Source organism: Mobula hypostoma, chromosome 20 (assembly GCF_963921235.1).
Source record: "Mobula hypostoma chromosome 20, sMobHyp1.1, whole genome shotgun sequence".
In the NCBI taxonomy this organism is placed as follows: domain Eukaryota; kingdom Metazoa; phylum Chordata; class Chondrichthyes; order Myliobatiformes; family Myliobatidae; genus Mobula; species Mobula hypostoma.
The window spans coordinates 19,072,805-19,100,360 of record NC_086116.1 but is presented as its reverse complement, the minus strand read 5'-3'; the positions used below and the strand labels follow the sequence as shown (position 1 = coordinate 19,100,360).

Sequence of the window (27,556 nt, the reverse complement as noted above, 5' to 3'; positions counted from 1 at the left end):
TTAACATTCTTCAAAATTAAACAAAATAATATACCTGAGGTGCCATCAAAGTTTGATTTATAATTAGAGTTATAACTATGTGTACTTAGATTGACTACATTTTTCTCTAAGCATCACCTTGTCAAACATTGCTTTGTTCCTTCCATAAACATCAGCAGGAGTTAAAATTATTCTGTAATTAGCTTAGTTTACAATAAGCTTTGGGAACTCAGGCAAGTATTGTAATTTAGGTTTTGACTTTTTTTTCTCTTAATATTTGATAACTTTACTCATTCTGAGCTGAGAGCTTGTCAGAGTATCATGTAGACTAGGAATATGTGGAAGGAAAATAGACTGCACTGACGAATGTGACCATTAAGAAAAACAATTCAAGAAAAAAATTTATTTTTTCAGCAAGCCCTTAAAAAAGGGAATGCAATCATTAGACAAATATTTTGTGTAGAGACTCATTCTTCCATCTTGCCTTGATGTCTGGTGAATAATTTTGGTTCAGAACTCGCCAGTGAGCATACACTCAGGTTGGAGGAACAACACCTTGTATTCCATCTGGGTAGCCTCCAACCTGACAGCATGAACATTGACTTCTCCAACTTCCGCTAATGCCCCACCTCCCCCTCGTACCCCATCCGTTATTTATTTATTTGTTTGTTTACTTTTCCTCTCTCTGCTCTTTCTCCCTCTGTCCCTCTCACTATACTCCTTGCCCACCCTCTGGGCTTCCCCCTCCCCCTTTCTTTCCCCCTAGGTCTCCCGTCCCATGATCCTCTCATATCCCTTTTGCCAATCAACTTTCCAGCTCTTAGCTCCATCCCTCCCCCTCCTGTCTTCTCCTATCATTTTGGACCTCCCCCTCCCACTTTCGAATCTCTTACTATCTCTTCTTTCAGTTAGTCCTGACGAAGGGTCTCGACCAGTAATTTTTATGTGTGTTCCTTGAAATTCCAGCATCTGCAGATTTCCTCATGTCAGCGTACATTCCAGGTCCCTGTTTGATGCACATTTCACACAGAAGATGTTGTAGTTTGCTGACTTTATTTGCAGTACTGTGTAAGGACGTTAAGCTAACTCTTAATGGTCCTCAGCAAATATTCCATGTCTCTGTTATTTACTAGATAATGATGCGATTTAAGCAAAGACATCATGATACCGCGAACATTATGACAATAATTAGCATCTTCTAAAATATGGTTATTATTTTCCTTGTTAGTTCACATCAAGTACCAGGTAAACAATAGAAAAATTATGTCATCCAAATCATAATTCACTTCACGTAATGGCTTTCTAGAGACTGTCAATGTAATGGAGCTAAAGTGTTTAAAATATCACCCATACTCTTTGGGTTACATTAGCTAATTATAGTGTGAATGGAATAACCATATAATGAATGTTTTATTCTCGTTATGCTGATATCAAATTATATTGAATCACACTTGGCACTCTAAATTTGAAATTTCTAAAGACCAGTGCATGTTCATAAACCCTTACTATGGATTTCAGATCATTAAGTTTTATTTAAAAAGTTACAAGATCACATTATATTCAATGAAAAATAGCAGTGCAATTAAATAAATGGGAAATGAGCAATAAACAACATAATCTCAAAAAACATGTGATCGCAGGATATAATGATTCCATTAACACATTAAATGTGATACCTATCTTTAAAATGATTACATCTGGAACAACTGTATTGCTACACTATGTCAGCTTCTAGTCGATACCAATTCATGTACAAACTAAGAGGATCAAAATTATTGAAGTTTCAGGCCGAAGCAGTGCATCAGGACCACCCAAGGCAGGGTTTCAACCCAAAATATCACCAGTTCCTTTCCTCCCACAGGTGCTCCTCAACCTGCTGAGTTCTTCCAGCAGATTGTTTGTCACTTGAGAAGCATCATATTTGCTGAAGTAACCGATATGACCGATCAAAGTCAACATCAGTGTTGTAGCTAAAATTGAACTTGCATGGAGAATGCATGCAGTGTTCTGTACCATGAAAACTGTCTGCGCCAGTGGTCTTTAAAAACATGGTAAATTACTGTCAGCACAAACAGGTCAAGCATCATCTGAGGAACATCAAGGACCCCACTTCAGAACAGGAAAAGTGAGAAAACTTGGTTTTATGTTGTGAGGAGTGGGGTTGTTAGGGTAAAGGGTGTGGAAAGACTTAAGGGTAGGTCTGTGTTAAAGGGCTGAATAAAATTGTCAAGGGAACAATGACCATAAGAATTAGAGACAGAAAAGAAATAAATTGAAAAAAAAAGGTGGAGAAAAGTGAACGGTGCGGGGGGAAGGTGGTTATCTAAAATTGCAGATCCAATATTTGGTAGCGACCATGGTAGTGTGACAAGACAGAAGATGAGATGCAGATTCTTGGGCTTACTTGGAGCATGGTTGTTGTTGTTCGTCCATCGTACGTCGATGAGGACCTCGACACCATTATTGATGGTGTCAAGACTAGCGCGTCACTTGGATTTAAGTGAGGGAGAGTTGTGCAGCGTCAGCCTCACTCTCTCTTCCCAATTCCCATCTGGATCCAGTGGCAAGACAGAGTCAAGATGGCTGGAGATGGGACTAGATGCAGTGGATGACCAGGACGTCTTCTGTGTCTTGTCCTGCTCTACACGCTCCACGACGCTTGCAGAGACCGCCTTCTTGACCGTTGGACCTTCCATTGGTCTCGTCTGCTCAATCCGCCGGAGTCTGTCTTCACATGCTGAGATAGACAACTCCCTATCTCACCGAGGGTTTGAGACCCATCAGCTATCCTCACCTGGTTTAGCCGGCTTGTCGAAGCTGTTGCCCGGGGTGTGGCCGCTGTCGCATGCAAACAGCTACGGGGAGCCACAGGAGAGAGCTGAGTGCCAGGTGGGGACCAAAGGTGGACTAACCGCCTTGAAAAGGACGCAACATGTTACCCCACCAGAGGTGCTACCCCTCCCTGACACCCCATCCACCATTGGAGCATGGTAGAAGACTAAGGTCAGAGAGGTCACTGTGGAGGCGGACAGAGAATTAAAGTACAGGCACCTGGAAGCTCAGTATTACCCTTGTATGAAATATTCTGCAAAATTCTTATCAGGCCTGCACGTGGTTTCCCCACCGAGGAGGAGGAGAGTGAACTCTGAATTTGTTGCATTATACTGGACAAAATGGAATTGAATAACCACTTTACTTGGAAGAACCACATTCCGACTGGTGTGGTGAGCAGTATAAAAGTGACTTTTAAAGCATTTTAAAACATGCTTTTAGTTCTGAGAAGCAGTAGCCAACATTTATACTGAAGGCACAGTCCATTGGCCAGGTTCATGATTGATCTGGGATATGCATGGTGTTTTATGGTCTCTTGTTCCACAATAGAAGAAGTTAGCTGACTAACTTTCATTTGTGGCCATGAGTTTTAAGCCACGGAATATGTTACTTGAATCTGTTCATTTGATTGAAGGAAATGCTTTGTTTCTCAGCTTTACATCTTAGGAGGCCACCAGTTGGATCAACAGACTGAATCTCTAACTAGCGTTTAATTGGAGTAAGGGGAAATATGAGGCAATCAGGCAAGAACATGGAAGCATAAATTGAAAACAGATGTTATCAGTGAAACGTACAGAAGAACTGTGGCAAATGTTCAGGGGATATTTGTGTGGAGTTCTGCATAGGTACGTACCAATGAGATGGAAAGGATGGTTAGGGTACAGTAACTGTGGTGTACAAAGGCTGTTGTAAACCTAGACAAGAAGAGAAGAAGAGGTTACGAAAGGTTCAAAAAACTAGGTAATGACAGAGATCTAGAAGATTATAAGGCTAGCAGGAAGGAGTTTAAGGATTAAATTAGGAGAACCAGAAGGGGCCATGAGAAGGCCTTGGCAGACAGGATTAAGGAAAACCCCATGCATTCTACAAGTATGTGAAGAGCAAGAGGATAAGACATGAGAGAATAGGACCAATCAAGTACGACAGTGGAAAAGTGTGTATGGAACCGATGGAGATAGCAGAGGTACTTAATGAATACTTCAGTATTCACTATGGAAAAGGATCTTGGCAATTGTAGGAATGACTTACAGTGGACTGAAAAGCTTAAGCATGTAGATATTAAGGAAGAGGATGTGCTGGAGTTTTTGGAAAGCATCAAGTTGGATAAGTCACCGGGACTGGAGGAGATGTACCCCAGGCTACTGTGGGAGGCAAGGGAGGAGGTTGCTGAGCCTCTGGTGATGATCTTTGCATCATCAATGGGGACGGGAGAGGTTCCAGAGGATTGCAGAATTGCAGATGTTATTCCCTTATTTAAGAAAGGGAGTAGAGATAGCCCAGGAAATTATAGACCAGTGAGTCTTACTTCAATGGTTGGTAAGTTGATGGAGAAGATACTGAGAGTCAGGATTAATGAACATTTGGGGAGGCATAATATGATTAGGAATAGTCAGCATGGCTTTGTCAAAGGCAGGTCGTGCCTTATGAGCTTGAACGAATTTTTTGAGGATGTGGCTAAACACATTGATGAAGGTAGAGCCGTAGATATGGTGTATATGGATTTCAGCAAGGCATTTGATAAGGTACCTCATGCAAGGCTTATTGAGAAAGTAAGGAGGCATGGGATCCAAGGGGACATTGCTTTGTGGATCCAGAACTAGCTTGCCCACAGAAGGCAAAGAGTGGTTCTAGATGGGTCATATTCTGCATGGAGATTGGTAACCAGTGGTGTGCCTCAGGGATCTGTTCTGGGACCCCTACTCTTTGTGATTTTTATAAATGACCTGGATGAGGGAGTGGAGGGATAGGTTAGTAAATTTGCTGATGACACAAATGTTGGAGGTGTTGTGGATAGTGTAGAGGGCTGTTAGAGGTTACAGTGGGACATTGATAGGATGCAAAACTGGGCTGAGAAGTGGCAGATGGAGTTCTACCCAGATGAGTGTGAGGTGGTTCATTTTGGTAGGTCAAATATGATGGCAGAATATAAAATGGTAAGACCCTTGGCAGTGTGGGGGATCTTGGGGTCCGAGTCCATAGGACACTCAAAGCTAATGCACAGGTTGACTCTGTGGTTAAGAAGGCATACGGTGCATTGGCCTTTATCAATTGTGGGATTGAGTTTAAGAGCCGAGAGGTAATGTTGCAGCTGTATAGGACCCTGGTCAGACCCCACTTGGAGTACTGTGCTCAGTTCTGGTCGCCTCACTATAGGAAGTATGTGGAAACCATAGAAAGGGTGCAGGGGAGATTTACAAAGATGTTGCCTGGATTGGGGAACGTGCCTTTTTGGATTAGGTTGAGTGAATTTGGCCTTTTCTCCTTGGAGTGACAGATGATGACAGGTGACCTGATAGAGGTGTATAAGATGATGAGAGGCATTGATTGTGTGGGTAGTCAGAGGCTTTTTCCCAGGGCTGAAATGGCTAGCAGGAAAGGGCACAGTTTTAAGGTGCTTGGAAGTAGGTACAGAGGAGATGTCAGGGATAAGTCTTTTACGCAGAGAGTGGTGAGTGCGTGGAATGGGCTGCCGGTGATGGTGGTGGAGGCAGATGCGATAGGGTCTTTTAAGAGACTTTTGGATAGGTACATGGAGCTTAGAAAAATAGAGGGCTATGGGTAACCCTAGGTAATTTCTAAGGTAAAGGCATGTTCGGCACAGCTTTGTGGGCCGAAGGGCCTGTATTGTGCTATAGGATTTCTACGTTCTTTGTGGCTTTTGATATGGTAAAAGATGTTGATCTTTGAAAGAGCATGTTGTTATAAGGATCTATCCCTTAGTAATAATGATTAGGGAGGCACAGAGAGAATCTGTATTTACTGACAAGTAACCTTTACTGTCTCAACCAAAAAGCATGTGGGTTCACAAACTAACTACTTGTGCACCCCACAATTCCCTGACCCTCCATGAACAGTCAATGAAGAGAATAGGCATTACCCAAAAAATGTGTCTACACTGGCCAAGTATTCCTTATAGTCCCAGTCTCCACTTGTCCATGGGATCCTCCTCATCTGCAGTGGTCTTGTAGTGTTCCTCATCTGTTGAACTGATGGATCACCATCCCATTGGCTCAAGGTCATGTGACCTACTTCAATCATTTACTTATAGGCTCTGGACCAGGGTTTGAACCAACATTAATCTATGGTTTCTGCCCCTCCCCCCCAACCTCGTACCTTTTTTGTTCCTTTCAACTCTGACTGGGTCAAACCAGTTAAACTAGGTGACCCGGACACTGAGTCTGATGAGATTACAGGTTGCTTCTCTAGTAAATCTGCCACTTTACATTATAAGTAGTTATTCATCTGAGAATGGTCTCAGGTTTGGCAGGGTCATTAGCTGAAGCTCCTTGTGTCCACATTCAATTGCTCGGATTAGATTATCCCAGAGCAAGAATCAATTCAGAGTCCACAAAATGGTGGGGGTGGGTGGAGTGGAAGGATTTCAAGGACAGTCTCACAAAATGGGCATCTCCATCTACTTCAAGCACATGGCAAGAACAAAGATAATTGGTTTGTCTGTCTCCACTGTCCTTGATTCACCTGAACCCACTGATTTGTAAACTGTAGTTCACTCTGGCCAACCACGTGGACTTGCAGCTTTCTGACGATAGAAGAAGCTTTTGCCTGTATCTCCATGAAACTCCAGAGAAGTTTAACAACTGCTGAATATTGTTGGACTGTTGTCATATTGCAGAAGATTACTGTGGTTGAAGTTTTATTCTCAGAGATGTTGTGACTCCAAAACCAAAATGCTTTAGAAGGAGATAAAGGAAAAGAGAGAAGAAAGCAAAGAAAACAGGTGTTGGTACTGTAAGATTCAAGTTACTACAGCCACTGTGAATCTATAATAAAACAGAATTCAGCAGGAAGTGAAGGACTGTGGAGAGAGAAACAGAGTTGACATTTTTGTCAGTGATGCTTCTGTTCTGATAGGTCATTGACTTGACTCATTTAACCCTATTTCCTCTCCACAGATGCTGCCTGTCTCTATGGGTACATACAACATTTTCTGGTTCTGTTTTGGTAGTTGTGACTTATTCATGTCACAACTGACTGATGAGCCATTTAGATTTGAACCTGAGGAGTAGCTATTTAAGGGTAACACCTGCTCTTGTCTTAGTTGCTATTAAATATGGGGTCTATTTCAGAGACCATCTTGTTACTCTGCAGTTTCAATAAACAGAATACACATTTCTCATTCATGGCCAGTAGGAGGGGCACTTGTGAATTGGCAGTCATATGATCATGGAGACACTAAGACTCCAGATGCCATAACAGAGCAACTCATACAAAGTGCTAGAGGATCTCAGCATGTCAGGCAGCATCGACAGAGGGAAATGGACAGCTGAGATGTCGGGCTGACACTCTTTGTCTGCAAAGGAAGAAAAAGGGTGGGAAAGGGGAAGGAGCAACTAGCAGATGATAGATGAATCCAGGTAAGCAGGGGAATTGGGAATAATATGTGAAGCTAGGAGGTGATAGGTTGAAGAGGCAAAGGGCTGCAAACAAGAGAATCTGATTGGAGATGGCAGTGGACCGTGGAATAAAGGGAAAGGTGTGGGGAACCAGAGGGAGGAAGGTGTGGGTGAAGGGCAGGTCATGAAAGTGGGGAAGGGGAATCGATTACCAGAAATTAGAGAAATTGATGTTGATGACTTCAGGTTAGAGATGACCAAGGTGGATTATGAGATGTTATAGAGTCATAGAGAAGTACAGCACAGAAACAGGCCCTTCAGCCCATCCAGTCCATACTGAAACCATTTATACTGCCTACTCCCAATGGCCTGCACCGGGACCATAGCCCTCCATACCCCTACTATCCATATACCTATCCAAACTTCTAAACTTTGCAGTCGAGCCCGTATGGGCCACTTCTGCTGGCAGCTCATTTCACACTTTCGCATCCCTCATATTCCCCTTATACTTCACACCTTGCACGCTTAAGCCTTGACCTCTGGTTGTCGTTCTACCCACCTACTGTGGAAAAAGCCTGCTTGAATTTACCCTATCTATACCCCTCATAAATCTATCAAATCTTCTCTCAATCTTCTATGTTCTAATGAATATAGTCCTAACCATATCAAAAGGTGCAGTTATGGGTCAACACACATCAAAGTTGCTGGTGAACGCAGCAGGCCAAGCAGCATCTATAGGAAGAGGCGCAGTCGACGTTTCAGGCCGAGACCCTTCGTCAGGACTAACTGAAGGAAGAGTGAGTAAGGGATTTGAAAGCTGGAGAGGGAGGGGGAGATGCAAAATGATAGGAGAAGACAGGAGGGGGAGGGATAGAGCCGAGAGCTGGACAGGTGATAGGCAAAAGGGGATACGAGAGGATCATGGGACAGGAAGTCCGTGAAGAAAGACGGGGGGGGGTGACCCAGAGGATGGGCAAGAGGTATATTCAGAGGGACAGAGGGAGAAAAAGGAGAGTGAGAGAAAGAATGTGTGCATAAAAATGAGTAGCAGATGGGGTACGAGGGGGAGGTGGGGCCTAGCAGAAGTTAGAGAAGTCAATGTTCATGCCATCAGGTTGGAGGCTACCCAGACGGAATATAAGGTGTTGTTCCTCCAACCTGAGTGTGGCTTCATCTTTACAGTAGAGGAGGCCGTGGATAGACATGTCAGAATGGGAATGGGATGTGGAATTAAAATGTGTGGCCACTGGGAGATCCTGCTTTCTCTGGCGGACAGAGCGTAGATGTGTGGGTCAAATTGGTGTAAACTAGATTTAATGGTGATATCCATCCATGATTTAAAAGGAAAGATTGAATAGGTTAGAACTTTATTCTCTGGAACATAGAAGATTGAGGGGAGATTTGATAGAAGCGTAGAAAATTATGAGAGATATAGATAGGGTAAATGCAAGCAGACTTTTTCCACTGAGGTTGGGTGAGACTATAACTAGAAGTCATGGGTTAAAGGGTGAAAGATGAAATGTTTAAGGGGAACACGAGGGCAAACTTCTTCACTTAGAGGGTGGTGAGAGTGCAGAATGAGCTGCCAGCACAAGTGATGGATGCAACTTTGATTTAAGAGATGTTTGGATAGGTACATGGATAGGAGGGGAATGGAGGGCTGGGTGCAGGTCGGTGGGACTAGGCAGATTAAATGGTTCGGCACAGACTAGATGGGCCAAAGAACTCTATGAAACAGAAAGATGTACCTTAAGGCAGTAAATAGCATAATCAATGCTGGCATTTTACAGGTTTCATGTTATAAATGCTGTATCAAAAACTCTGAATTTGTTCAGTACCAGATAAAAAAAAACACATTAGTTTTACATCAGAATCCCATGGTCTCTTTTCCAGTGTGATCCATCTTAGCACCTTGCTTTTCTACTCATTAAAAGCTGGTTTTATTTAAAATAATTTTTGATGTTCTGATACTATACGGCTATTAAAGAAAAATATCCTGTGGTGACTTGATTTAATTTAAAAAGTATATATAATTAATTCTCTTCACACTTCATTTGTTAGCTAAATATATGATGTCTTAACCAAGCTAAAATCTAGGTCTTCAGCAAAATATATTATTTGTTTATTTTTTACATATATGTTCACTCAAGTTGATATTTGTTATATGTGTTTTTCACATGCCCTTCACTTGGCTTTTCTACTGACCCATTGCTTAATTCTTGGCCTTTTCACACAGTATTAAGCAATATCTAATAGCTTTATCAACCTGTTATGGTTGCTTCTTTTCACACCTCTTTTTTCCCTTCTCCAGGAGGTTGTGATGATGCAGTTCTGTGCCAACAAATTAGATAAAAAAGATTTCTTTGGAAAGTCAGATCCATTCCTTGTATTTTTTCGAAGCAATGAGGATGGAACGTAAGTGATTTATTAATGATTTTTGTTTTACTGTAGATTAACTTCCAGACATTGATTTACATGTGGTCCTGACTTATTGTAATAAGCTTGTTCTGCCCCAGAATTAGAAGGAAATTACATCAGGTTGGCAATCCTTACTTTTTCTGCTTGATTAATCTATCCTATGATAGATTTATGTATTTCTGCTATTGTTTGGGTAGTCATGAATGGCAGGTTATGGCTAGCTTCAACTTTGAGTTGGAAAATGTAGGTACAGCTGGACATGATAAATTGCCAATTTCATTCTGTTTTCCATTTTTTCTTTCTATCTTCATTAATAATTTGAAAGCATTTTCACACATTGTTTCAGTCCTTTATAAATGCCTCCACAGTTTATGACCATCTTATCACAGCAGATGTTCTTATAATTTTAATTTATTGTAATTTATGCTCAGAGTGAATATATTTCATGCATATATAATAAAGGGTCAGCCTTTAAGCTTTACCAATGATTGGAAAATAGTTTAAATAAATTGACAACCTCAATAACAAGCTTCATGCCAAACAGGAGGCGTTATCTTTTTCAGACAAATTACTTATAAATCTTTATTGTAGTTTAATAATTAAACTGAAAAATGAATTAATTAACATCTTTCACAGCTTTGGAAGAATGCGTCACTAATTGAGAGCACATAGAACAATTTTATGCTTCCAGATAAAATCTACCATTTCACTCAGTGCAGCTTCTGATCAAGACACCACATGTCTAATAGATACTTAATTGTTCTGGGCTTTACTCCAATTTTTATCTTGCACCTTAATCTGACGGTTTCATCTCTGATGCAGCTGAGGTGCCGACTGGCACATTCTCGACTGCAGGAGTACGTGCTGAGGGATGCACTGAAACTTGGTGCAGCCACCGCAAGGGCCCGGTGGGGAAGGACCACAGTATAGGTTTCTCCACCCGTGGGAGTGGGAGGGGTCGGAGGGCGGGGAGTATACCCCTCAACAATGAAATGATATGGTAAGCCGAACTACTGGAGTGCCACGTGGGTGGCTATAAATACGGATATGTACTGTGTATAATGCAAACGTATGTAAACGATGAAAAGTTATTGAATGGTTTATTGTATATATTTATTTTTGAATAAAGTATATTTTGAAATAAAAAAAAACAATGTAATTTTGTTATCAGCAAATAAAACTTATTCATTGCCCCTCTCATTGACCTCCTAAACTCCAGGCTATATAAATTCTAATTCATTCAATATTTTGCTGTGGGCATCATGTTGCACACTGAATCCTGCTTGTCATTGGTTTCCTGCCAAGCACTGTGCTAAATTCAATTCTAAGTCCTTTTTTGTGTTAAGTACCACCCCTTCTGAATAAACTCTTCTTGGGCTTCAAGCCAGGTACAGGTATCGGTTATAACTGACATTTCGATTACAAACCCTTCCATCTTCTTCAGGGATGATGCCTTAGTATGTTTAGTCCAGTGATATTTCTACCCCCTATAGTCTGTCCATGCTGATTGGTAAGTGCTCAGTCAATCAAGTTTCCGCTCTCCCACCTTGTTTACAATTGAATTCCAGTTCTTACTTAGAGTGAAACCTTCCTCTTTGTTAAAATTCTTTTCCTGTAGTTTTCTTTCAATGGTTTCCTTTACCAGGTAGTCCCAAAAGCCATTGGTGTGGCACAGTAGTTTTGTGCCGTTGAAGTTGTCCTGTGGTCATAGTGAATGCAGTCTTCTGTTACCATCGATTTCTCCAGGTAACCCAAATGGATACACCTTGATGTGGGTTTCCACCGTGTGTCAGTCTGGTCAATATACGCTGCTCCGTATTCATAGGGAATCCTGTGACCTGAGCCCCAGGTCATCTTTGACCCACATAAGCTGTAATTTGAGCTTCTTCATGGGTTTGTGTATAGTATTAATTCAGTATTTCTTCAGGATCCTGGCGATCCATCCAGAAACCATGGAAGCTGCGCAGATTGACTCTGTGGTTAAGAAGGCATATGGTGTATTGGCCTTCATCAATCATGGAATTGAATTTAGGAGCCAAGAGGTAATGTTGCAGCTGTATAGGACCCTGGTCAGACCACACTTGGAGTACTGTGCTCAGTTCTGGTCGCCTCACTACAGGAAGGACGTGGAAACCATAGAAAGTGTGCAGAGGAGATTTACAATGATGTTGCTTGGATTGGGAGCATGCCTTATGAAAACGGTTGAATGAACTCGGCCTTTTCTCCTTGGAGTGATGGAGGATGAGAGGTGACCTGATAGAGGTGTATAATATGATGAGAGGCATTGATCATGTGGATAGTCAGAGGTTTTTCCCAGGGCTGAAATGGTTGCCACAAGAAGACACAGATTTAAGGTGCTGGGGCGTATGTACAGAGGAGATGTCTGGGGTAAGTTTTTTACTTAGAGAGTGGTGAGTGCGTGGAATGGGCTACTGGCAATGGTGATGGAGGCGGATACGATCGGCTCTTTTAAGAGACTTTTGGATAGGTACATGGAGCTTAGAAAAATAGAGGGCTATGGATAAGCCTAGTAATTTCTAAGGTAGGGACATGTGTGGCACAACTTTGTGGGCTGAAGGGCCTGTATTGTGCTGTAGGTTTTTTATGTTTCTAAATGTAGGGAAGACAGGTGGTAGCGACGGGTTCCTCCTCGTTGTTAGATTTCCTGATTTTTTTTTCAGCCCTTTTAAGGTCCTGATTGATTTCCTTCACCTTGTAGCCATTCTTTGGTAACGATGTGCATAATTGTCTTATTCCTCAGGGAGACTCTCCATGTCAGGAATAGTTTTTGCACAGTTAGTTAAAATAGAAAGAGCCACCTTATGTTGGGAGACATGATGGTGGCTGTTATTATTAAGGTGATTTAACAAAGACAAAGGTCTTGCTCTAAATAAGAATTGGAATTCAATTATTTTAAAAAAAGGTGGGAGAGCAGATACCTGATTGGATGAGGACTAACCAATCATGAGGAATGAACCATGGGTGGTAGAATTACCACTGGACTAGACTTACCCAGGCATTATCCCTAAGGAAGATGGCAGAGTTTGTCATCGAAACATCAGTTATAATCTATAGCTGTACCCAGCTTGAAGCCCAAGAAGGGTTTATTCGCCACGTGCCGGGAAAGCATTAGATTCTTTTTACCACCTCTTCCCTTTCCTGACCTCCTTCAGTCCCAATCTTTATGTTTCACTTTTCCAACTTTGATCTCCAGAGTATTCCAATCTTCTTCCTCCATTTGCCACTGCATTACGTTTTGGGACACACTCCCTAAAGCCAATTCCTGTTATCCTTTGCTTTCTCTCTCTGGTTTATAAATCCTCTAAAAAAAACTTTTGGCTTTGGTTGTTTCTCGTAGCCCTGTTCTAACATGAGCTAACTCAAGGCTTCTGCAGCACCAGATAAATGTAAGTTTCATGTGGTACTCTGTAAGTGACAGAGGCCTGGTTGAACTTTATCTTGGGGCATTCCATCATCATTTTTATGCCCTTTCTCAAAGTTTAGGATCTGAATGTTCTGAAAGGAAAGTTGCTTGGGCAATGAGCATGAAGGAGTGTAGTCCAGGTGAAGAGTTTCTACCTCAATTATCAACTGTCCATTTCCCTCCATAGATGAGTTCCTCCAGCGTTTTGCTGTTTGCTCCAGACTTTAGCATCTGCAATCCTTTGTGTCTCCAGTATCTGGCAAAGAAATGGTTTTCCCAATAAATTTTTTTGCAGTTATGAAGGGTAATTGACGGAGCATAAAACTTGCTATTTATTCAGTTCAGTTCAATGTTTTGGCCGCTTTAAGTCCCATGATGTCACAGTTATGATTAACAAATGAGGAATTAGTCTCCATAACTCAACTACTGATTTTTGCTGCTGTAATATAGAGTATTGTAATCAGAGCACTAATGTAAAAAATCTCCCGTTTGGTCTAATGAAGCTAACTTCGCTGAATATTAATAAATGCTAATTAATATAATGAAATTATTACTGCTATTTCAGATCATGTGTGAATATATGTATTTTTAGATTTACCATTTGTCACAAGACAGAAGTTGTAAAGAACACATTGAACCCAGTGTGGCAAGCCTTCACAATCCCCGTGCGTGCTCTCTGCAATGGTGACTTTGACAGGTAAGAAGAATCTATTGCATATTAATGTGTGGATTTTGCCGGTTACCAAGGATACTTGAAAATAATTTGAAGTTTTTTAAAAGGTGACAGATAGGATATTATGTTTGCATAAATATTAAGCGCTGGCCTGGCAGTGTTATCTGATGACAGACATCTTCCTAAGCAGACAGGATGAGAATACTTGAGCTTTTCGGTTTGAGATTCTGTCAGTCATTCAGTTTTGTATATCAAAATGCAGCTGATAAATAGTTGGGAAATGCTGAAAAGATATTGAAGGAAATAATCTTTATGCACAAATTTAATGCAAGCTTTGTTTTGCATATTTATATGTGGTTTCATTGACAATGTGGTCTTGAAACCCAAACACATACATCAGTCTGGTGGTGATTGTCCATCATGTCCGAATATGACAGGAAACCCGCGTGGGAGTTTTTAAAGTAAAAAAGCCATTACGCTGGGGCAATTACATTGTCTCAACCTCAGAAGTCTGGGCCCAGTGGTGTGAACAAATGTCACAAATTGGGGTCTTCCTTGGTTGCAGTGGATGTCCATGACATCTTCTGTGCCTTGTCACGCCCTTCACTCTCCACAGTAACACCTTCCTGGCCGTTGGATCTCTCTGTAGATCCTGTCCACCCTGTCTGCCAGAGCTGACTTTGCACTCTAGGCATGTCCCTGTCACACCGGGGTGTGAGGCCACCAGCTACCCTCACTTGGTTTAGCCTACCTGTCGAAGCAGTGTACCGGGGTGTGGCCACTGTCACACGCAGACAGCTACTTGGAGCCGCAGGTGAGAGATGATGTCCAGTGGAGAACAAAGCTACGAGAGCTGTCCTGGAATGGACATGACCAGCTACTCCTCCCTGGATACCCCATACATCAATCTATAGGGCACTAGAAACTGATGTCTGCACCTTCATTTTGATGGTGGCATTCATAAAATGATTGATATATTGCATTTGTCCAGGATTCTTCAGTAAAAAATGGCTTTAAACCCCTGGTGTATGAAAGTCAATAAACTAGTGTCCCTGCAATATTGCAAGAACCAAAATGAATCACAAGTGTTTGAGATGCTCACAGCTCACCAACATATCGAAGAGGAAAACCAAGCTGAAGTGTAGATTACTTTTGTACCTAATAAAGTGGCCACTCTATGTATGTTCATTGTCTTTTGCTGCTGTAACCCATCCATTTCAAGGTTCGACGTGTCATGCGTTCAGAGATGCTCTTTTGTACACCATTGTAACATGTAATTATTTGAGTTACTGTTGCCCTCCTGTCAGCTTGAACCAGTCCGGCCATTCTCTTCTCACCTCTCTCATTAACAAAGCATTCTCGCCCACTGAACTTTATTTTTATTTTTCACACCATTCTCTGTAAACTCTAGAGATGGTTGTGCATGAAAATCCCAGGAGCTCTGAGATTAAAGCACCCTGTCTTGCACAAACAATTATTCCATGGTCATTATCATCTAGATCAGATTTCTTCCCTATTGTGATGTTTGGTCTGACCATGTCTGCATGCTTTAATGCATTGAGTTGCTCCCACATGATTGGCTTTTCCGAGCAGGTGTATAGGGGTACCCAATAAAGTGGTCACTGAGGGTATTGCATTGGCCCATAATTCATGAGTGCAGGTCAGTAAGCTAGCATCTGAGCACCTCCCTGCAATATTGCAAGAACCAAAACAAAACACTCATTTTTGAGATACTCACAGCTCAGGAAGCACGTCGAAGAGAGAAACCAAGCTAATATGCAGGTTACTGACCTTGTTAGTACTGACTTAATGTTTCTCAATCCATGCGCGTTTCCTGTCTCTGTAATATTTATTTGTCATGAGAATGTCAGAGTGCATGTGGGGTACATTCAGGAAATCCAAGTCTATAAGGAGATTAAAAGGGACTTATGTAGCTTAGAATCAAGAATGGTTAGTTTTTAAAAATGTTTAATTGAATGTAAGACTCAAAGGGGCAGCAGTGTTCTTGCAAATGCACAGTAAACTCTCCAGTTTTGGCTATTGCTACGCTTCCGCTCAATCACATCCCTTTCACTGTACTCTCTGCTACTGGCCTTAGAGGATGCAACTCGAGCTCAGTACTGGGATCCTTGTGATTTGACCCAGTAATTATGCGGCCATAGAAATGATTATTAATGTGATACCATCTGAGGAATTAAACCTGTTTGTCTCAGTACCATCAGTGCCATCAGTGCGTGAACTTCATGCCCACTGCTCGTGTGTGTGTGTGTGTGTGTGTAAATACACACATGCCTATGCTGAAATCCCATTGATCTCCCCAATTCCTGTCTTCAAACTTGAATAATTTCATGATTGTTGCACCATGTTGAAATAAACCACTGACAATGCAAGTCCTTCAGAGGTAGCTGACCAATGCAAAGACCACTTGAAACCATCTTCTCAGCCACTGCTGATAGAACCCTGGATCATAGAAAGTTTATGACATATAAGGAGATTGTTTGGCCTGTCATATCTTTGCTGGGTGGGGTGAAGGGATGGTTTTCAGGATAAAGTATCTGTATGCTAGTGTTAAAATGAGATCATTACTGTGGTGAAAGTTGGTGAATATAGCTACAACTGCTGCCACAAGCATCACCACGCTCTCACATTTGCAGCTCCTCCAAAACTCTTTGACACTTCAGACAATTGTAGCTGTTCATCCACTTCATTCTCCTACAGGGCAAATTTTTTTCCCCTCTACAATTAGCACTGGATTAATAAACAGGAGGGACCATTTCCAAGCCCAGTCATGAGAAGGTGTTTGCAATTGTGGGCTCCAATATCAAAGAGTAAATGACATGTGGACGATTCTATCATTATGCAGCCTGCTGCCCCACCCATCTCACCTTGTCCTATAACCTCTCAAACGCTTACATTGGAATAAGCACCTGCAGCTGCCATTATTATACTCACAGCATGAGTGACCATTCACTTTCATGCTTATTATTCAGAGAAGTGATATTTTTAAATAATTATTTGATGTGACAGTAAATTATCTCAGTGCCTTAGCTTTTCAGTGATAGCTACAGTATTCAGCTTGCCCTCCTGATTGGATAATCACATCTTACAATTTTCTTTAAATTCCTCGATGTACTGTGGTACTAAACTTTACATTGTTCTTTTGACATGTTCTTTATATCACTTTCTGTGCATAGTTAATAGTTCATTTATAAATATGCGAATAAGAATAGTTTTTGCTAGATGACATGAATTTACTGATAATTCGCTAACCCGAATTGATTAAGATCAAAAAATTTTCTGAATTGAAACCAAATGCGCAAAGCATATTTAACTATCGGGTTAGAGACCTGCTTAAGACGTTTCGAATCAAAAGGGAGAGAGGAGCCTAAAATAGAGCCAAGTGTATAACCCTGAACAGATTGTAATTCCAATGCTACCCATTTAGGAATAGATAGTATGTCCTGGTCAAGTAACCAAAATTTCATATGTCGAATATTAATAGCCCAATAATAGAATCTAAAGTTAGGTAGAATTTACTGATAATTCAAGGTGATTATAAATATATATCGTTTTTAAATGTTGTTTTCAGAACTATTAAAGTGGAAGTATATGACTGGGACAGAGATGGAAGGTAAGATAATCACAAGCATTATTTTACATTAAAATTACACCATGCACATTGCCATTTTATCAAAAGTATTATAAGCACTATACACCAGTTTTACCTGTTTCATAAAATAAAACTAGGCTTGAAAGCTGGCAAATAAACACCAAAGAAGATCCTGTTGTTGCTAATGTTTCTCCTTCAGAATAGATAAAATCTAACGCCTGCTATTTTCCATCAGTAACCAACTGTGCAGTGGAACTGACAACTGTGCTTATATTAGATTACCTACCTTCTTTGATTGCGTTGCAGTGTATATAATTCCTTTAAATTTGAGAATGTTTCTTATTGCAATGCTCAAGGATTGATCAATAATCTCTTTAAACAACGTTGAATGGGCAAATCTTGGCATTTTCTTCCATGGTAGTAAAAAAAATGTCAACGTTGTGGGTTTAGCACTATGAGATCTTTAACTGTTGAACAGCAGAGAAGTTTTTATCAGTCCTAAAGCAGACATCCCACCTCTCCCGCAAATTAATAGTGGCTCCCTGCTGCCCGCAAATTACATACCATGTCCCGGAAATTGATTTTTTTGAGAGCCAGCGAGAGAGTGAGCGTAAGAACAAGAAAGCAAGCGTGAGAGAGTGAGCGCAAGTGAGAGCAACCACGAGAGAGAAAGAGAGAGAGAGCGAGAGAGCGTGAGAGAGCGAGAAAGCAAACGCGAGAGAGAGTAAGAGTGAGAAAGCAAGCGTGAGAGAGAGCAACCACGAGAGAGAGAGCGCGCGTGCGCGAGAGAGAGCGAGAAGGCAAGCGCGAGTGAGAGCGATCACAAGCGAGAGAGTGCGCGCGATAGAGAAAGAGCAAGAGCGAGAGAGTTCCAAAAAAAGTCAGAGTGGCAGAGTGTTCAAAAAAAAACGTACGTCACCCCAGACTACACTAAAGTGTACCCCTGCCTAATAGGAGTCAAAAATAATGACAGTGTTGCTCGCTGCACTGTTTGCAACAGTGACTTTTCTATCGCCAATGGTGGATTAAGACTGTAAAAGACATGTTGAGGGGAGTTTAACCGGTGTCATTCGTTCATTAGCATAGCTAACGTTATTTAAACTAGCTGGCTAGCTGCTAAGGAGCTACTTTATTGCAGACATCCCACTTCTCCCGGAAGTCTCCCGCAAATTGATGGTGCTACCTCCCTGAAATGAGTTTTTGCAGGGTGGGATGTCTGCTAAAGGTTTGTTATTTCCTAAGCTGTTCCTCTTACTTTGCTATCTCTACATGCTAATGTGATGAATGTAGTTAGATAGCACTGAAGAAGATAGAGTAATTTCTTTAGGAAGCCAGGACTGTGAACGGGCAAAATAGTACAGTTTTCAGACTTGAAGAGTCATTCGTGAGATGTGTACTTCACTCTCGGGATGGGACTATCAGAGAGGATTGGAAGCAATGGGATTGGAGGCACACATAAGGCCCATTCACAGAGCATTTAGAAACAGGAGATTGTACATGGACTTCCAATGTTGAGGATGTGAGACTGCTCCAGGTGCCCGGGCCTCACGTCTGTGAGATTTGCGGTGATTTGCCCCGCTGTGTGATGAACTCAAGCTGAGCCTATGGGCCTGCTCCAGCTGCTCTGGGCTTCGTGTCAATGGACTCCATTTCATTCTGAACGCTGTTGCTTGCTTTTATTGTTTGCACAATCTGTGTGTTTTTTTCTCTCTCTATGCATTGGGTGTTGGTCTTTTTTAAAATGAGGTTCTTTCAGGTTTCTTGTTTTGTAGCTGCCTGTAAGCCAACGAATCTCAAGGTTATATAATTTGTATGTTCTTTGATAATAAATGTATTTTGAACTTTGAACTTTAAACCTTGAACGTGTTCACAGAATTACAAAGGCTTCAGTAATCTGTGATTCAGCAGGGTGAACTTAAGTCTCACTCCATTACCTAGACTGTGCTCTTTTGAGGTTAATATGTCAGCAACCCTGACCTTCTTGGCTTCTGGATCATTTCAGGTGGCTATTGCTGATCTCTGACAAACATCTCAGTTTATTACTCTCTGCAGTTTTAGAGAAGTAAAAAGCCAGCAGCATCTCATGTACTGAGGCTTGCCAAAGGTTTAGGCCACGATCATCTGGTCTCATCAAAGACTCCCCTGAGTAACCTAGATCCCTTCACCTACTGAAAGGGTTTGTGCTTCCTAAAAATGCAGGTCATTGATGCGCATGAGGAGAATTTTATGAAGGACAGTACTGTGCAAAAGTCTTAGGCACATACTGTATATGTAGTAAGGGTGTCTAAGACTTTTGCACAGTACAATAAGAGGCAATGAGGTTTGCTCCCTGATGAGCTTGGTGTCTTTTATGCTCGCTGTTAGGGAGCATTCTGGAGTAGTTCGCAGTTATTTTGTAAATGACACTGTTCTTTGCATTTCTGGTCAGATGCTAAATGCATTTCATTGGCTTTGTATCTGTACTCGGCACAATGACAATGAAGTTGAATCTAACCTAATCTAATGTGAATATAGCAGATATTAATTCAAGCAAGAACCAATCTACAGTTCTTAATATAAATTGTAAATTGCAAGCAGTAAATTGAACTTGCAGTACTGTGCAAAAGTCTTAGGCACCCTAGCTATATTTCTGTGCCTGAAACTTTTGCACAGTTCTATATGTTTGCTAGGAGCCCATGTGATTTTCCCATCTTGAAGAAGTCCACACTTGCTATGGTTTTTAGCAGTGTTTGCTCTCACTCAATCCAGAGCAGTGTTGGTAGAACAGACATGGAACAGTCATAACTGTTGTTGGACTTATGAATATGAGATGTTCTTCAGTCTGGGAGGACACACCTAACTATTGTGGAGACTTCACTGTGATGTCCTGCAGGCTTCGTAACCTGGCCAAAAGGAGATAGCAGCAAGTATCCAAGGAAGATCAGTCTGGAGACCCTTAGCATGAGGAGCATAAAGCACATCATAGACCAGGAAGATATTAATTGTTCCGATGGTAGAATTCCAGCATGACATCATGATCTTCATGAGCCTTCCAAAGGAAGGAATAATTCCCCACATACATCATAAAGGAATTATGTACAGAGGGAAGAATCTCACGAACATTTTCCCTGATCAGAAAGTGTTCTTGCAAATTAAGTGAACCTCTCCACTCAACTGAGAGAATCCACATGATGCATTAAATTCTCTCATGTGCAGCTTCATAGGTTTAATTGCACTGCTTACAATGCATGAAGGAGTTAAGCTCTATTCCTTTTACTTATAAACTTAGCCACATTTTTTGTATTTCCTGGTGAATAGCACATTGATTTGAAGCATTTTGAGCTCTGCACTAAACATGCTTCCCTCAGATGAGTACCACTCTGCTCATGTTAACATCACCTTTTGGTCTGCTGATCACTGTTGATGGTGGATATTCTGGGTGGTTGGGTGGAGATACGTCTCGACCAAAGGAGGTGTAAGATGCTTCTTTTCTCTGCTAGCCGGCAGCTCACCTTTGGGCAAAGCATAGAACCGGCTTAACCTCCCCTGACCAGGGTCACATGAATGCATGGGAGCAGGCGGTGAATGATCATATGAGTAGCTGCTGCATATCACAAGTCCTGCTTATGCGACCACTGGCGCTAGGCAGACAATCTCTGAAGAGTATTGATAATGGCTGGGATCACCTGTCTTGTAAAGACACTGCCCAGAAGAAGGCAATGACAAACCACTGTAGAAAAATTTGCAAGAACAATCATGGTCAAGACCATGATCGCCCATGTCATACTAAGGCATCCGTTAGTTTTGCAAGACCATGGATCTGAGCCTGGAAAGTCTTCACTCTCCAGGGTGCAGGCCTGGGCAAGGTTGTATGGAAGACCGGCAGTTGCCCATGCTGCAAGTCTCCCCTCTCCGTGACACCGATGTTGTCCAAGGGAAGGGCAAGGGCTGATACAGCTTGGCACCAGTGACGTTGCAGAACACTGCGTGGTTAAGTGCCTTGCTCAAGGACACAACACGCTACCTCGGCTGGGGCTCGAGCTCATGACCTCCAGGTCACTAGTCGAATGCTTTAACCACTTGGCCATGTGCCCATGTCCTATAACACAGCACATAATGATGATGGTGATGGAGGTAGTATAGTGATTAACGTAACGCTTTACAGTATGGCAACTAGGGTTCAATTGCTGCCGCTGTCTGTAAGGAGTTTGTACATTCATCCCTCGACTGCGTAGGTGTCCTCTAGGTGCCCTGGCTTCCTCCCACAGTCCAAAGACTTGCAAGTTGCGCTTAGTGAATTGTGGGCACGCTGTGTTGGTGCAAGAAGTGTGATGACACTTGTAGGCTGCCTCGGGCTGCGTCGGTTGTCAGCACTAATGACACGTGTCAATGTACACATGACAAATAAAGCTAAATTTTAAAATGATGGATACATATCGATGAGTTCCCTGTGGAAGAATGATCACTTTTCACTCTGTTCATACTATATTCCCATGCTGTGCCGTTGACAGCATCACTTCTACCTACCAATTTATCACGTCCTTATCATGTAGCTTTTAATCCTGCATGTTGAGAACAAGCAGCATTTCTGTCACCATGCAACTGTGCTCATACCTTCAGCCTCTCATAGGCCTCCTCCTTCGGAGAGTGCCGTAATGAATCATTGAAGAGTGCATCAAGCAGGAATGAAGAGCTTTGAGAGGAATTGAATTGACATTCAAGGTCAAAGTCATTTACTTCCTGAATTATATGGCAACAAATTCCCCGCCAAGGTTGCGCTGGAGTGAGGTGATCTTTATTACTTGAGAAATATCCCTCTCTTCTTTCCACCTATTGAAAAGTGCCACGTGTTGCAAATAAAACCAAAGGCAAGGACAGTAACTACTGAAAGTTATCTATGAGAATATGTAATCAAGAAATGGCTCGCCGGAAATATTTGTCTTTCGAGTTAAACACCTTGGTGCCTTCCCCTTCAATCACCTTGGAGGTGAGTTCTGATGTTTGTCAAGTGGTCCGCTAAGTGGCTGCTGAATGATTGCCAGGAGCTTCTTCCTAGGTCACAGTGAGTGCGTCAATGGGAACCTGTAGAGGTAGTTGTATTACTCGCTTATTTGGGAGGGTGGAGAGAGTAGACAAACTGTTATGGTCCTGCACACCCGGCTATCTCTCAGTCACTGGGAGGATGATCGTGCAACAATCTGCTGGCACGTACACCGTATGACCATCAGTGCAACCTCCAGATCTGGAGCTGAGCCAGCTGACAGGCATCTGGACCCTGCTGTCTTCACTGCTCTCCTCATGATCAGCTCTCTGCACCAAGAGAGCAGGGCTCTGCTCACATTGAAGAGGTGTGTAAGTGGAAGAGGGACTGTGATGAGGCTGGGGAATATTTGGCTTTCCCTGCAAAGAGGGAAATTAGTTCATGTCTCCCACATCATTCTTCATTAAAAGAGCAATTTGTTCAGGCATGCCATCTCTCTAGTTATGCAGGACCATCAGCTCTGTGTAGGACCTCTCTATTGATGGACTAAAGCTGGCTTTTCATGTGTAGCATCTCTCAGTCCATGGATATCAGCAGTCTGTTCACAGACAGCATTTCTCTGCTCAAAAATTGAGGACAGTCAGTGTCTTTTTCCCGGGGCAGTGGGGTCCAGAACTAGAGGGCACAGGTTTATGGTGAGAGGGGAGAAATTTAAGGGAATCTGAGGATTAAGTTTTCATGCAGAGAGTGGTGTTTATTTGGAACAAGCAGCCAGCTGCCAGATGAGTTGGTAGAGACGGATACAATTCCAGCATTTAAAGGCACTTGGATAGGACAGGAGTAAAGGCCTAATGCAGGCAAATAGGCTTAGAACAATTAGGCATCACACTTGGCATGGACAAGGTAGGCCAAAGGCTTATTTCAGTGCTCTATGATCCTGTGATCAATAACCTGATCCCAGGTAACTATCGGCTCTGATCCAGTGTCTCAAACTGGTCCAGTGCTGGTTACCAGGTTGGCAGGTGGATCATGGTGAGACAGCAAAGAAACAGGAAAATGTTGTGTTGGCTCTGAATCTGCCTTCTGGAACATAAATGACTCCAGACCCACTGGCTTGATTGACTCTGAATGGCCATCACAGTTCAGATTAACAGTAAAATGTTGGCTGTGCAAATGACATCTAATTCTCATGAATAAATTACAAAAGGCCCTAAGGTGCCCATTGTCAACCCTTGACAAGTGCCATCTAGTCATTTGTACTGAAGGGTCTCGGCCCAAAGTGACAGCCATTTATTCCCCTCCATTGATGCTGCCTGACTTGCTGAGTTCCTCCAGCATTTCGTGTGTGTCGCTCAAGATTTCCAGCCGGATCTCATGTGTTTGTACCATCAAATCTATATTGTTCACCCCTCACTGCTGCCACTCTCTGAGAAGATGCTGTGGTGTTAACAATGCAGTTCATCACCATTTCTTCTCCCTCCATTTTCCCCTTCTTCTCATTGCTCCTTCTGTTGGGTAATCTGCTGTTCATTGAGTCATGCAGTACATCCGTATCAACCCACCACAACCATGCTGAACAGTGCCAAACCTCACCCCCACCCTGCATTAATCCCATATACTTGGCCTTCAGCTTTATGTGCCTGGGCGACTAAAGGGCTTGTTTTAAACTGCTCAGTACTGTCAGCAATTCTTTTTACACCACTCCCTTCCAGTAGTGTAATCCAGGTACTCATTACTCACTGAGTGAAAAAAAATTCCTCTTCAAATCCCCTCTAAATCACTTGTCCTCTGTTATAATTCAGTGTTTTCTAGTTTTATTCCCCTATGATGAGAGAGGAAATATCCCACAGTCTACCCTGTTCGTACCCTTCAATTTTATATACCTCAATAATGTCAAAGTTCAAAGTAAAGTTAATTATCAGAGTGCATGCAAGTCATGACATACAACTCTGAAATTATTTTTCCCTCTGGACATACTTAGCAAATCCATAGAACAGTTCCTGTAAACAGGATCAATGAACAGCTAACTGTGCAAATGCAAATATAAATAAATAGCAATAGATAACAAGAGCATGAAATAATAAGATAAAGAATCCGTAAAGTGAGACCATTGGTTGAGGGAACAGCAGGAATAGAATGAATATAATGATTCTCTTTTGATTAAGAGCCTGAAGGTTGTCCCCACTTAGCCTGCTGGGCTCCAGGGAAGATGGATCCAGCTTCTTCCATTTCTCCTTGTAACTAAAACACTCCATGCTTCCTCTGCTGCTGGGAAAGAAACAAGGCCTCTTGTAGAATGGAGTCATGGACTGTAGATGCATTACACTGATATGTCAGAGTGCATATTGTCATAAAGAAACATAAGCACAAAGGTCACATATTAATGATAACAAATCAGTGTTTATAGCCATACCAGACACATCTTGAGTAACCTTTTCTCACAAGGTGGCTTCCAGCTCTGTCCATTTACATTGTGTCTTGTGCTACGGGCAAAGTGCAGGTGATGGGACTTCATGAGTAGTTCATTCAAGGAGATGGGACAGATGGTTGTGTGTTTCTGATTTTTACAGTGCTAGGTAATACCCAATTTTCAGCTGTGAACCTGACAACAAGCTAAATTCAGCTACTCTGCCCTCTGCACTTAAGATCTGGCAGAGGCACAATTTCCATGTCAGCTCTAATTGATGAATTTAAGTGTTACAAATATACATGTGCATGCCAGAACAGAAGACAGTACTGGAGCTGGGATAAATCAGGTCTATAGCTACAGTGCCAAGAAATTCTGCAAATCTTAACAGGAGAGTGGTAAAAGCAAAATTTAGAGTACACAGACCTGGGCCAGTGACAGGTTCATAATGCAGTCAAACTAGTAAGATATGATCATAATATTACAAGTAGGCAAGTTAAATTAAACAGAAAATTTAGGCTAACCCTGCAGGGAGAAGATCATGAGGCAGGAGAGCAAAAGGCAAGTATTCAATCAACACCCACAAAATGCTGGAAGAGCTCAGCAGGCCAGGCAACATCAGTGGAAAAGAGGGTAAACTGTCAACATTTCAGGCCAAGACCCTTCACCAGGACTGCAGGAAAAAAGATGAGTCAGAGGAAGAAGTTGGGGGAGGGAAGGAAGAAATACAAGGTGATAGGTGAAACCGGGAGCGGGTAAAGAGGTGAAGTAAATAGTTGGGAAGTTGATTGGTGCAAGAGATACAGGGCTGGAGAAGGGGGAATCTGATAGGAGAATTACAGAAGGCCGTAGAAGAAAGAAAAGGGGGAGGAGCACCAGAGGAAGGTGATGGGTAGGTAAGGAGATAAAGTGAGAGAGGGAAATGGCAATGGAGAATGGCAAAGTGTGGGAGCATTACTGGAAGTTCAAGAAATTCATGTTCATGCATCAAGTTGGAGGCTACCCAGATGCAATAAAAGGTGTTGCTCCTTCAATTTGAGTGTGGCCTCATTGCAGCAGTAGAGGAGACCATGGACTGACATGTCAGAGTGGGAAATAGAATTAAAATGGGTGGCCACTGGGAGATCCTGTGCTTTCTGGTGGACAGAGTGTAGGTGCTTGATGAAGCAGTCTCCCAATCTACGGTGGGTCTCACCAATATACAGGAGGCCACACCAAGCCACCATGCATTACAACAGTAGTATGCAGAAGAGCATCTCTGAATGCACAGCACGTTGAATCATGAAGTAGATGGGCTACAGCAGCAGAAGACCATAAACTTACGCTCAGTGACTACTTTATTAGGCACAAGAGGTACCTAATAAAGTGGCCACTGAGTGTATGTTGGACAGCAGATTTGGAGTGGCACAGATTATTGGAAGGTAATATTTGGGAAAGTAGAAAGAGGATTACTGAAAATGGGAGAGATTGGGGAGGCAGGTCATGAGGCTTCAGAACATGAGGAGAAAAGTCATCCTACCTTGAGAGTGATGGAAACCTCAGACTCCTAGTCTGGTCTTTACTTAAGGCTGAAGGAGTCTTCAACCCCACACTCTGGACCCATAGCATCAGCAAACCTCTTGTGCATGTCACTGTGAATGGACAGTTGTTCCATTCGTATGGAAGAACCAGACTAACTCTTTAGCGATGCACAAGCATTAATTGGATTATGTTAAAATTTAATGCTGAGGTGCACATATAGTCATGTGAGAATTTCAAAGCTTTAGTAACGTGCCTTGTCTGTTGGTGCCTCACATAATTATTTGTGTCAGTAATTTAATCTATCATGCAGCTTGGTCCATTGTAAATGAGCTTTGGATGGCTAACGTTATCCATCTTCTTAATATTTGCAAAAGAGGAGGTGGAAGAAGAAAATAGCTTTGAATTGCCTAAGGTCACATTAGATAATAGTTCTGTATTTTAAGGGAGCTCTCAATCTGACTGATGCCAGAGCTCATGTATTGTGTGCAGCGATTCCTGACCCTGGTTGGGGATTTATCCTGGACTGAGCATAGATCACATAAAGTACTTCTCATGAGAGTCATCATGGCATTGTTCCGAAAGGTCTAAGCAGATGTATATGAATTATGATCACCTGCTGAGAAATTCAGTTGTTAGTCCTAAATGCTGGTGGTGAATTTCAGAAGCAGAGCAGAACATGCATTCTCTACAGTCAATTCTGTCTGTTGTTGCTATTTGAGGATTAATTTCTAGGCAACCTTTTTTGCCCAGCTCTTCCACATGGGGGAGTCCTGTTCCCAATCACCTTGACAATATATGGAAACATTCAGAACCTGGATGACATCAAGTGTGCAAGACATTTTATAATCGGCTGTACGTATAATAGGATTAATCATGATGGGTTGAATGCACGAGATTTCTCAAACCCTGTAGTTTAATTGCTTTTCTTATTATTGCCTGAAAGCTCAGATTGTCCGAGAAGGTGGACAGGCTCAGTTGATGAAATTTCCAGCAAGAATGTTGATTGGGTTTGGACGACTAGTCCTGGAAATGAATTTTTGATGGGTGTAGTGTAATAGCTGAATTTTCTTGGAAAATTGAAAGAACTGTACCTTCTGCACTGCCAAAGACAGTTACGTGCACAATTGATAGGCAAAAGAAAAGCAACCAAGGCTGTCA

At 42.1% G+C, this 27,556-nt stretch overlaps 1 protein-coding gene across 1 annotated transcript in view; it reads left to right on the top strand.

The window, feature by feature from the left end:
* Window positions 1-27,556, top strand: part of LOC134359358 (copine-8) — a 338,437-nt gene that overhangs the window by 200,489 nt on the left and 110,392 nt on the right. Inside the window, exons 8-10 of the mRNA XM_063072488.1 lie at window positions 9,697-9,800; window positions 13,820-13,924; window positions 17,490-17,531. Coding sequence (XP_062928558.1) covers window positions 9,697-9,800; window positions 13,820-13,924; window positions 17,490-17,531 — 251 coding nt within the window. The remainder of the gene's footprint in view (window positions 1-9,696; window positions 9,801-13,819; window positions 13,925-17,489; window positions 17,532-27,556) is intronic.